Here is an 11,774-nt window from a genome sequence, read left to right on the forward strand (position 1 = left end):
CAACGAAGAAGTTAACTTCGCATAATCCTTGACAAAACGTCGGTAGTATCCAGAAAGTCCAACAAAACTTCTAATGTCGCTTGCCATTTTAGGTAGTTCCCACGACAAAATTGATTCAATCTTGCTGGGGTCCACTGCCACACCCTTGCTCGATATGACATGATCAAGGAACTTGACTTCTTCCATCCAGAACTCACACTTCGACCCATTGGCATAGAGTTCCTTCTCCCGCAAAACTCCCAGCACTTGACGTAAATGCTCTTCGTGTTCTTCTTTACTCTTCGAGTAAATCAGAATATCGTCAAAGAACACCACCACGAACTTGTCCAGAAATGGCCTGAACACTCGGTTCATGTAGTCCATAAATAGTGCGAGTGCATTTGTAACTCCAAACGGCATCACGAGATACTCATAGTGCCAATATCGAGTTCTGAATGCAGTCTTCTGAATATCAGCCTCCTTGACTCGGATCTGGTGATATCCTGACTTCATATCTATCTTCGAGAAAACAACCGCTCCTCGAAGTTTATCCATCAAGTCGTCTATCCGTGGCATCGGATAACAATTCTTCACCGTCACCTTGTTAAGTTGTCGGTAATCCACACATAGTCTGGATCTTCCATCCTTCTTCTTCACCAACAACACTGGTGCACCCCAAGGCGACACACTTGGTCGGATAAATCCCTTTGAAGAGAGATCCTCCAACTACTTGGCTAACTCCGCCATCTCCGCTGGTGCCATCCGATAAGGCGTCATTGATATTAGCCCCGTGTCGGGCATCACATCAATGATAAACTCTGTCTCCTTCACTGGTGGTAATCCAGGCACATCCTCCGGAAACACATCCACATAATCCTGTACTATCAAAATGTTGCGCACGTCACCGTCATTCTTCGCCTCAGCTACAATGGAGTTCACAATTGCCGGTGAGCCCTTCCTCAAGATGTACGAATTCAAGTAATCCGTAACGCCTGAATTTGGAAACACTACGACCTTGTTAGGACAATCCAAGAGGACATGATATTGCGCCAACCAATCCATTCCCAGAATCACATCGAGCTCTTTAAGCCCTAAGGAGACAAGATTCGCAAGAAACTTCCGATCCTCATTGATCAACGGGCATTGCAAGCATGCCGTGCGCGTAACTAGATGATCGGCGGCAGGAGTTGTCACCACAAAATCGAAGGGTGACTCTACAGTTAGTAACCCTAGTCTCTTCGCACACTCCTCAGAAATAAACGAGTGCGTAGCACCAGAATCAAATAAAACCATTAAGGAGTTTCCAGCGATAGTGCATGTACCCTGGATAAGGTCATCAGTAATAGCGGCATGTTCCCTAGATATTGCGAACACATGCCCTGGAACAGAAGGTCGTCTTCCTCTAGCAGTATTCAGCACTGGCTTAGCCTTGGCGGCATTAGGACAGTTTCTCTCAATATGCCCTGACTTTTGGCATTTCCAGCACATGATTTGTTTCCCACACTCATTTGCGTAGTGCCCCTTCTGATTGCACTTAAAACAGACAACTTCCTCCTTAGGTATAGCTGCCCCACCTTTCCCAGCAAAAGGCACTCTGTCAGCAGGACGTTGTAAGGCTTTCTCTGCGGTGCTTTGCCCTTATCAAACCTTCCAGCTTGTCTCTGCCCAGAACAAATTGGTCCTCCACTTTCAGGTCGGCCCCTCTGGCGATTCTTCATTGTCTCCACTTCACGAGCTTTCTCAACCAGTTGTTGGAAAACTCTAATTCCCAAAGGCCTCACAGACTCTTCGATGTCATTCTGCAACCCTCTCATGAAACGGTTGCACAGATATGGCTCATCCACTTGCACTTGGAAGAAGCAAAAGTGCTTTGACAGCGTCTCCAATTTGGCAGCATATTCTCCCACTGTCATCGCTCCCTGTCTCAGACCAAGGAATTGATGTCCATGTCTTCCCTAGCAGTCTCAGGGAAGTACTTCTCCATGAAAGCTCCTTTGAAAGAGTCCCAAGTAATAACCACGTGATTTGCGGTCATTAGTTGTTTGGCACTCCTCCACCAGTACTCGGCATCGCCCTTCAGCATGAAGGTAGCTAGATTCACTTTTTCCCCATCCGGAGTATGAAGAGCTTCGAAAATCTTCTCCATTTAATGCACCCACAAATCGGCTTTCTCAGGCTCCACCTCGCCTTGGAGTGGACCATGGCGGTTGAAATCAGTTCTCATTCGGATCTGGTCTTGTGCCTGATCCCGTTAAGCTCTCTGTGCTCTCCTAGCATTCTCTTCAGCTTCCCACTGTGCCTGTGTTGCGGTCTAAGCAGCAGCCGTGGTAGGCTGCTGGGCCATCACCTAGGCCAGCTGGGCTATGGCTTGAGCAAGCTGAGCATTGGTTGGGTCCTGTCTCGGAGGCATGATGAAATCCTGCTTAGAAATAGAACCACAACCCAATGTCAGTGCCCCAAATAAAAGTAACTAACTTAGTGTATAAACAAACAATTTATCTCAAGTATCACGACAATGATACTAATTGCAAACAATCTCACAGCCAAGCAACCATCTTAGCAGACAAGTCTACCCAATTCTCACCGCGGAAACCTAGAGATCACTTCTACCCAAAACAAAACATCAACGAGTTCATAAACTCGTGTGCCCAAAACCCTTAATGCTCTGGTTTCTCAACCCGAGCTCTAATACCACAATGTAACACCCCGATTTCTCGAGTGTCACACAGTAACCAAATAATACAATTTTCGTAAAGAGTTTTCGTCGTTTAATTAATTACTCTTGAATTAATTACAAAGGTTCAATTTTACGAAAATCTTGAAACTTAACCAATTTAACTCGCGGAAATAAATACCAACATAAACCTCAAAATTATATAATCAACGGTAAGTATAAAGTAATCATCCGAAAGAAACTTCACCGTAAATTACAACAACTTAAAAATATCCAACTAAAAAGTAAACCAAAATAATTCGAAGCCACTCGGACTATCAACCCAAAGAAAAGTGGAAGTCACTCAACCCATGTCCCTACAAACTAAAGAATCGCTGAATCTTCCGTCCACTCTTGCATTCCTCGTCTTTGAACTTCGGATCCTCTTCTTCTTCCGCTACAAGCTTCTGTGGCATCTGCTCAAAATCCTCAGCATGATCACTCCGATCCAAAGCCACCTGCTCGTCAAGGTCGATCTCCGGGTCTGGCATCGGTGGCGCTTCAGGTTCCACTGGTAGTTTCTCCTGATCAACCGCCATATCTTCGGAAGGATCCAGCTCCTCCTCAGACTCTCGCACAGATGACGTCCCAAACTCTAAGTCCATAGGGAAATAGAAACGAGGAGGTGCAAAAGGCAACTTCACCCTCCCGTTCTCAAGCTGTTGGACCTCGATGACTTCTCCCTCCTTGTCGCGACCCGAAAGTGTGGCACCGCCGACATAGATGCGACGTACCTGGTGTGAGTCGGGCACCCATGCCTCGTCATTCTCCTCATCATGGAGTGTCAGTGTCCAGGAATGAATCGTGCTCGTGGTCAGCACCACCATCTGCCCCCCCCCCCTAAAATAACAAGTAACACATAGAGAGGGTCAGATCTCATGAAAAACGCACAAGTAGTCACAGTTCACATAAATCATACGATTAATATAGCCACATAGTTTCACATCTCAGTTAGCAACCTATAGTTTTGGTTAGACTAACGACCTCACCATTCACACAACCACCAGAACACCTTGGCCAATCTCGATCATCCGCAGATGAACAATCACGAGGGGACCACACAGTCAACCCACAATTCTCAGGGAGACCACACAGCCAATCCTTACCCCATGACTCAATCATGGTTATCACATGGAGACCACACAGTCAATCCATAAAATTCTCCCTCGCGTGCAAGTAACTGTTTATCTCTAACGACACCATCGTTATCATGGTCCATAGCCTACGACTAGCACTATAGCCATGCAATTACTACTTGCAAGCGAATTCTCTTTCTCAAGGTACAATACCAATATCATAAGTTAATATAAGTTCACAAGTCTCCATATATAGTATAGTCATCATGTCAATTAAGGTTTTACCTCATTTCCCACAAACATTAGATCTACACAATCCTCGCATGTAAACCAATCATTGACCAAACCCTAGAGGGTATTAGGGTTCGGCCACACCACATTAAATAAAAATCAATCCATGCTTTTCATAACTTCAATAATAAAATCAGCAACAAATCATCAGCTCAACATGTAGTTAAAAGAAAACGAGAAAAGTCGCCGGAACCCCCAAAATAGGGTTCAGCCGTGGCCTCTTTAAGCCTAGGGTTTTAGAAAAAATTTGATCATGCTTGATCAAGTCTCATGGGCCAAATTCCAGCAAGGTTTCCATCATTAAACATCATCAAATAATCAGATCTAGAACATGTTATTCATCACTATTCAGATCTAGGCGAAAATAGTGAAAATAGCAAGGTTTTATCATGTAATCATCATGGATCAAAGCATCAAGCAACAAGGCATGGCAAAACAGAACCTTCACATACTAAGCATGCATGAAAATAATTCCCAATCATACATACAAGACCCTCATGTCAATAATCCCCCAAAAACATAACTTTTCTCATAAAATTTTCACATAAAATCATGCAATTTCAACATGTTTTCTCCTAGACTCTACCCTTACTAGATCAACCCTCACCTTAGTAGTCTTAGGAATATGAAAAGAAGATGAAAAGATGAAGAGGTTGGTCCTTGCTTCCTCCTCTTGCTCGAGTCCTCCTTCTTCCCCTTGACCTCCTTCACAACTTTCTCTTCTTCTCCTTGCTTTCTTTCTCCCTCACGCAACTCTCTCTCTCTCTCTCACGCAACTTGTAACATCCCACCAACCAGGTAAAGACCTCATAGGCGACGCGAAACCCTAGAAAGTCGGAATAGGTGAATACGAGCTAATAGTATAACTATACTATATACATATGAAATCTATATATATATATGTGTGTGTGTGTGTGTGTGTGTGTGTGTGTATGCGTGTATGTGTGATATTTTATTATAGTACTTGTTTGCACGTAAATCGAGAGGTCGGTCAATCGACTTTAAATCGACCCGGCAATAGAAGTACCAAAGACATGGTCATAATAACCCCAAAAAGAGGATGAACTCGAGATAGAGGTAGGATAGGCTAAATAGATGATCTGGTCACATCTCTTGGCAATGATAGATACATTGTCTCAGAGTGATCGAAACCCGAATCAAGCTAAAAGAGTGATATCCTAATCACTCAAAAGAGATGATATTGAACCTTGAGAGGGGAAATACACTATAATTTAGCACTAACAGACCTGAACCAGTATAATATTGCATCAGTTTTGTCCCGACATGGAAAATGATAAAGAAATCGACCAATCGGGGCCCTAGGATTTGTGTGCAAATGACCTAGGCATGCAATCAGCCATTACACCATGCAAACCTCACTTCTGATTGCTTCTGAACCTTCCCAAGCTGCAGCCACGCAACCTCAAGCCCTAGGATAAGCCCCATGCATGAAAAACCATTGGTGGTGCAACTTTGATTAGGCTTAAGCTTGATTTAGCAAATTAATCTCCCTACAACCTATTTAAAGCTTACCACTTGACTCCACGCGACCCTAGCTACCCACAGAGTGCTCTAGAACGTTCAGAGAGTACCCATAGAGCCCAGAAAGAGAAAGAGACCGAGAGGAAGTTCTTAAACTTCACCTCTTCGAATCTCTCAAACCAGAGAGAGTTAGGACCTAATTCTTGTCCCATTGAATTTATGGAGAGGAGAGGAAGAGAATCGAGTCATTTTGGTCAAGCTTTGGTCGAGAAACAAGGGATTCACCATCTCCGGCGAAGCTCCGGCGAGTCCCCGACCTGTAACTCACCCTTTCTCCCATCTCCGAGCACTTCAGCGACACCCACGATCACCATTCAACTCCCCAAAGCCTGTAGATCAAGTTCCAGTACCCGGAATAGCACGGCGGTGACAATCTAGGACTCTCTGATCGTCTTCTCCGGCGAGTAAGTTCTGCAACTTGCTCGTTTTAGCTCGATTTTGATCCAAATTGTACCCTTAAGAATGTTAGGACATAGTTAGGAAGCTTTAGACTAGTTTAGAGCCATGAATCGTTAGGAATCGAGAGAACCAATACATGGTTTTCGAAGCTCGAATAAGCTATCGGGTTGAGCTTCTGAGGGCGAATTGGCATGCAAACAAGATTGGTTTATGCTTCTGGAAGATGATAGGAGCTTTTAGGATAGCTAATTGTAGCAATTGAACCCTGAAGAGGAAAGCCCCAATTTCACCTCGCGCGCAGCCTCTGAAATCGCTAATTGGCACTGTTAGAGTGCCCAGAAACTAAAATTGATGATTCCATTGAACTCAGGAGGTAGAAAACTACAGGAATGGACTCTTAGATATTAGTTTAAGGCTCAGTTTATAGATTTCTTAGTTTGCAAGTAGACTTTGAATTAAGTGCTTAAAATAAGTGATTCTGAACCTGAGCATAAGCTGAGAACAGTAAATTGGACTTAACAGAACCTAAAATCATTAGAACAATGAGCAGGTGAAGACTTAGAAGTCATAACCTAGTTATTAATTTAATTTGCATAATATGGCTTAGGTAATTAAAATAATTAAATAGTAATATTTTAGCTTAAGTTAGATTAGTAGACTAATGACTTAGGAACAATGAGTGTAGGAGATTTATGACAGAATTGCTCTAGAAGCACAACAAAGAAAAGAAGCACAAGAAGAAGCTGATCGTATGCAAGAAGAGGCTTAGAAAGCAGAGGCTGCAAGAGTAGAGGCTGAACATCAAGAAGCTCTGACTACGGCTGCTAAGTTGAAAGCAGATGCTGCAGAGTTAGAAGCTCAAGCTGGAGTTTCTGTGCCAACTTGGTTGGCACTTCTGCTCAAGTTCCTTCTGGTTTTGAAGCGACTCTAGCCACCATTCAGTCTGAATAGCAAGCTCTCAAGGAACGTCTGGATAAGAAAGACCAAGCAACTTCTGTGCTCATGCAATCAAATTCTGAGATCAAGCAGATGTTGGAGCTACTTTTGAAGAAGAATAACCCATAGGATTTCTCTTTCCTACTCTTGTTTTTAACAAAACCTTACTTTATTTGCTTCTTCACTTTGTTTCTGCACTCTTTATTTATATATATACTCAGTTTATTTCTTCTCTATTCTTTTTATTTTTTAATTCTTTCTCCTTTATCTATTCATTTTCTTTTCATTCTAATTCCCTCTTCTTAACTTAATGTTTTCTGTTCATTTAATCAGGGGGAGTACTAGCTTACTCTTTTGTTTTTCACTAAGTTTTTCACACTTAAATCTTTTTTATTATAACAAAAAGGGGGAGTACTAGTAGTATTTTGATAAGAATTTTTTTTGGAGAATTAGTGATCAATTGTTTAACCTCTATAAACCTTCTCTGAAGCAATGCACGGATTACATTCACTTCTGCTAAGAAGTGTTCTTCAGTTGTTTCTATGTTCTGACGGTTAAACTCTGATACCCTGCTACACAATTTCATATAAGATCTAATGCAATATTTATGTTCTCATAGTATTATGTCTATTATTAACTCTCCATAGCTCTGATCACACATTCTACACATTTTGTTTTGCTCTGATCACATATCTTATAAACATAAGAATGCAATGATCAATTATTTCATAAAGCTCAGAATCTAGACACTTAGAATGTTTTCATTAAGTCTTAGATTCAGGGGGAGCTTAGCTCATAATCAAGTTCAAGTCATTGATTCAGAAGGAGCTGAACAAACTATACACATCAGGATAAGATCTTTCTAAACCTTAAACTCTGAATTGTGTTAGTTTTTATTCATCAAAATATATAATTTTGTCATTATCAAAAAGGGGGAGATTGTTAGACCAAGATTTGGTTATGTGAACATCTCTAGGTTTTGATGATAACAAGGATCAGCCATTGTAAGTTCTGGAAATTCCAGATGTACCCTCCAACGGATAGAATTTCACAACGTAAAAATCTCTCAAGGCTTGGAGTATTTAAAGGCTGAAGAAAGGAAGAAAATGCTAAGAAACTTATTGCATACAATCTACTCTCAAGCGAATACCTTAGCAATCATTTTCTTCATTGTTCTAAATCTGTTTACACCTTGCTTGTTTTAGAAGCACTCTTTGTAAACACCAACCTTTGATTATATTGTTTGTATTCCTGAAGGGACCGGTTAGGTCAGGATCCTTGAGAAGACTAAGACTTGTGTGTCTTAGTAGTTGCTAGTTATTAGGTGTGTTAGTCACTGAGCATGTTGTGCTAGTGCAGCTGTAACAACCTTTGATTAGTGGATTGCCTTCATTCAACGAAGAAAGAAATCACCTTATAGGGTGGGCTGGACGTAGCTTGAGGATTTGTTCAAGTGAACCAGGATAAAATCCTTGTGTGAATTTCTCTATCCCTTGCACCTTTCATTCTTTGCTACCAAGTGTTTTCGTGAAACATAAAAAGGAAACGTTTTTATTGCAAAATCCTATTCAAACCCCCCTTTCTTGAGTTTTCATACCTTCAGACTTATGCTGATTAGATTGGTTGTTAACCCTTCAACATGTAACACATCAGTTAGATCAGGGGATCCAGAACCTGTCATGTGTCTTCAACAGCCACTGTCAAAATATCAGTCTTCCCTTGATGAGGCTCTGAAGGACGTGTGAGCAATCAGGCTTCACGTTTGGGTTTCCATTTCTTTGTCACTTGGGTGCTCTATGAGCTTCTTGGCTGATTTGATATCTGGGGATAACCATATAGCTTGAAACAGTAAGGCCTTATATGACCATTTCTTCCACAAGAGTGACATCTCCTACGACACTTCTGACACTTTTGTATTGAGGAGTCACATGTCGAGGCACATGCTGAGACATCTGTCCAGACAACGGGCTGTTGATTAGTTTCTTGAATTCAGATTGCTTTGTAGCAGCTACAAATTCCTTTGGAACCTTCTGACCTTCCTTGTTTGCAGTCGTGTAGTCAAAACCAATACCCTCAAAGCTTATCCCTTGTTTGCTTGTTTCCTTAAGGATCTCATCAAGCATATCTAAGCCATTATTCAGCATCCTAAGGGATTTGTGTGTGGTTTCAAGCTTGTTATTCAAGGAAGATACTTCTTCCTCCTGCAATTCTGCATTAACACCCATTAATTTTACCTTTTCTAGAGTATCAATGTCTTCAATCTTTGATTTCCAGTCATCAAGTTCTTCTTTCAACTTACTACTGATCTCATGCTTCTGCTTTTGAGTAGTTAGCTGTTCTATTTCACGTTCTTACTCTCTCACATGTTTACAAGCTTCCTTCCAATTGTTATGCAATAACCTATAGGTTTCAGCTAGCTCTTCATCGGGTATATCCTCATCACTAGTGTTAGGTTCACCAATCATTCCAAAGAATGCAGTAACTTTGTTAGCAGAGACTTCATCTTCCTCATCAATGTCTTCATCTGATCGGGTTACAACCATGCCTTTCTTCTGCTTTTTAAGGTAGGTAGCACATTCAGTTCTAATGTGGCCATATCCTTCACATTCATGACATTGCACTCCTTTATTCTGACCAGATTTAACATCCTCTTTGGCCTTCCTCTGGAAACTAGAGGATTTGGAGTTGTCGAACTTCATGTCCTGGACATTAGACTTTGTTCTTCTATCAATCTTTCTCAAGGATCTATTAAACTTTCTTCCAAGAAGAGCTAGAGCTTCAGAATGGTTTTCACCTTCACACTCAATATCATCATCCTCATCAGTGTTTGACACAAATGCTATGCTCTTAGTTTTCTTCTCAGTCTTGTCACCAAAAGATAACTCATATGTTTGCAAAGATCCAATGAGTTCATCAACCTTCATGCTACCAATGTCTTGAGCTTCCTCAATTTCAGTGACTTTCATAGCAAACTTCTTGGGCAGAGATCTCAAGATTTTCCTCACAAGTTTCTCATATGACCTATCCCTAAGCAAATGATAAGTTAGCCGAGTCACGCACACACATTTGGAATTCTGAGATTGTTTCCTATTCAGTCATCCTCATGTTCTCAAACTGAGTAGTAAGTATTTGCAATCTGGACATTCTCACTCTGGTTGTTCCTTCATGTGCAGTCTTTAGAATATCTTTGGCTACCTTGGCAACAGTACACGTATTGATAAGTCTAAACATATTCTTGTCAACAGTCTTCAGTCCCTCTCACTTTCTCTCGACCACTGCCACAGTGATTGGTAAGAACAACAACAATAAGAGTTTTAACACTCAAGAACACTGAATACAACCGTGCCTTATAGAATCAACGAGCAAGATTTGTTCACAATGAAAACAAGGACTAACACAAAACACAACCCTAAAACACTTGATCTGTTTCTCACAAAAGCTTTAGTAGTCTTCACGGTTTAGGTCTTCGTATATATATGCTTCAGCAGCCATCCTAGGGTTTCCAGAGGCTGAAGCAAGTAGTCCAACAGCAGCAAATCAAAACACAATCTTCCCGGATCATGATTGTGTTACAAGTCAGTCAACCATTAACACAATAGAGACAAATCTTCAATCAGAGATTGTCTCAACAAGTAAACCAGCCCACAATAAATAACCAAGATACATCTACTTAAACCATAAGTAACCACAAATAAATCTTCACCAGATTTTCAGGGCACACATAAGCACTCTAAGTAATAGACTAATGTCCTGTGCAACACATAGGCAGATGTCACAACATCTGCTTCGACATCAGGTTGTTTTTGACAAAATGGAAGACATCTAAAAGTAACAACAGAGCACATAAATTCTACCCGTTAGATCGAACGGTATTTTCATAAGGTGCATTAAATGTTTTGTACCCTTTGACTGAGACTTGTTGCTACAGAATGTATCCTATCAATCGGTTGGTATCACTTTGAGCTTTGTTCCAGCCCTTTTGGGAGAGAAAGAGGAAACTTGATTTCGACAACGTGTACTTTTTTCCCTGATCAATGTGTTTTGTATAGTATTACGTGATTCTTTGCACTTGTCTTTCTCATCAAGAATGTCAGAGATATTTCAATTTGAATATACCGCTCCTTCTCTGGACATTGCTTTCATTCGTCAGCTTTGAGATAGACGATGAACATCTTCATTGAGTAGGGTCTTCTCTTATGTCAAATGATATAGTAGTTTTGACTTTTCTTTGCTTGTACAGTCTGCTTTGTAGCTTTGATCTTTCTTCTCTTGTGTGGAACGTCTTCTGCCGTTGTCTAACACTTAGTCATCAGATGACGAGGGATGTGAAGCATAATTGTCATTTCCTGAAATATATTTCACATGATGTATTTTAACCATTACACTTATACTCTTAAAAATTGCTATCATTCAAAATATGATAAAACGATGTGTTTAGCGTTTGAACTTAACAATCTCCCCATTTTTTGATGAAAATTTTAAAGAGAAAAAAATAGGGAAATATTAATTTTGAAAAGATGTAGAATACTCCCCCTGAGGTTTCTACTTATGTGCTCCCCTAACGTTTACACATTATGCACGTCTCTTTTTCAAAAGGGTATAAATAAATTTCATAAATGTTTATTCTCTCTTGATGACTTCGAAAGCTTTCTTTTGACCTGATTTTCAAAACTTTTCACACTTTTCATAAAACCATTTTCATAAAAACATTTGAGCATTATACAAAAACCATAAGCTTTTTCTAAAACATTTTGCTTTTTCTCCCCCTTTGGAATTATCAAGAAGCATCGCCAGAAAAAGATGGTAAAAACCAAAGAAAGATTACATAAAAAAAATAT

The 11,774-nt window shown here is 40.6% G+C and overlaps 1 protein-coding gene across 1 annotated transcript; it reads right to left on the bottom strand.

The window, feature by feature from the left end:
* Positions 1-705: 705 nt before the first annotated feature.
* On the bottom strand, positions 706-1,892 carry LOC130712696 (uncharacterized). Its single transcript, XM_057562517.1, has 2 exons — positions 1,554-1,892; positions 706-1,446 (listed from the first exon to the last, which is right to left on the bottom strand). The coding sequence occupies exons 1-2, from the start codon at positions 1,890-1,892 to the stop codon at positions 706-708; spliced, it is 1,080 nt and encodes a 359-aa protein (XP_057418500.1).
* Positions 1,893-11,774: the final 9,882 nt, after the last annotated feature.

This window comes from Lotus japonicus, chromosome 4, assembly GCF_012489685.1.
Source record: "Lotus japonicus ecotype B-129 chromosome 4, LjGifu_v1.2".
Taxonomy (NCBI): domain Eukaryota; kingdom Viridiplantae; phylum Streptophyta; class Magnoliopsida; order Fabales; family Fabaceae; genus Lotus; species Lotus japonicus.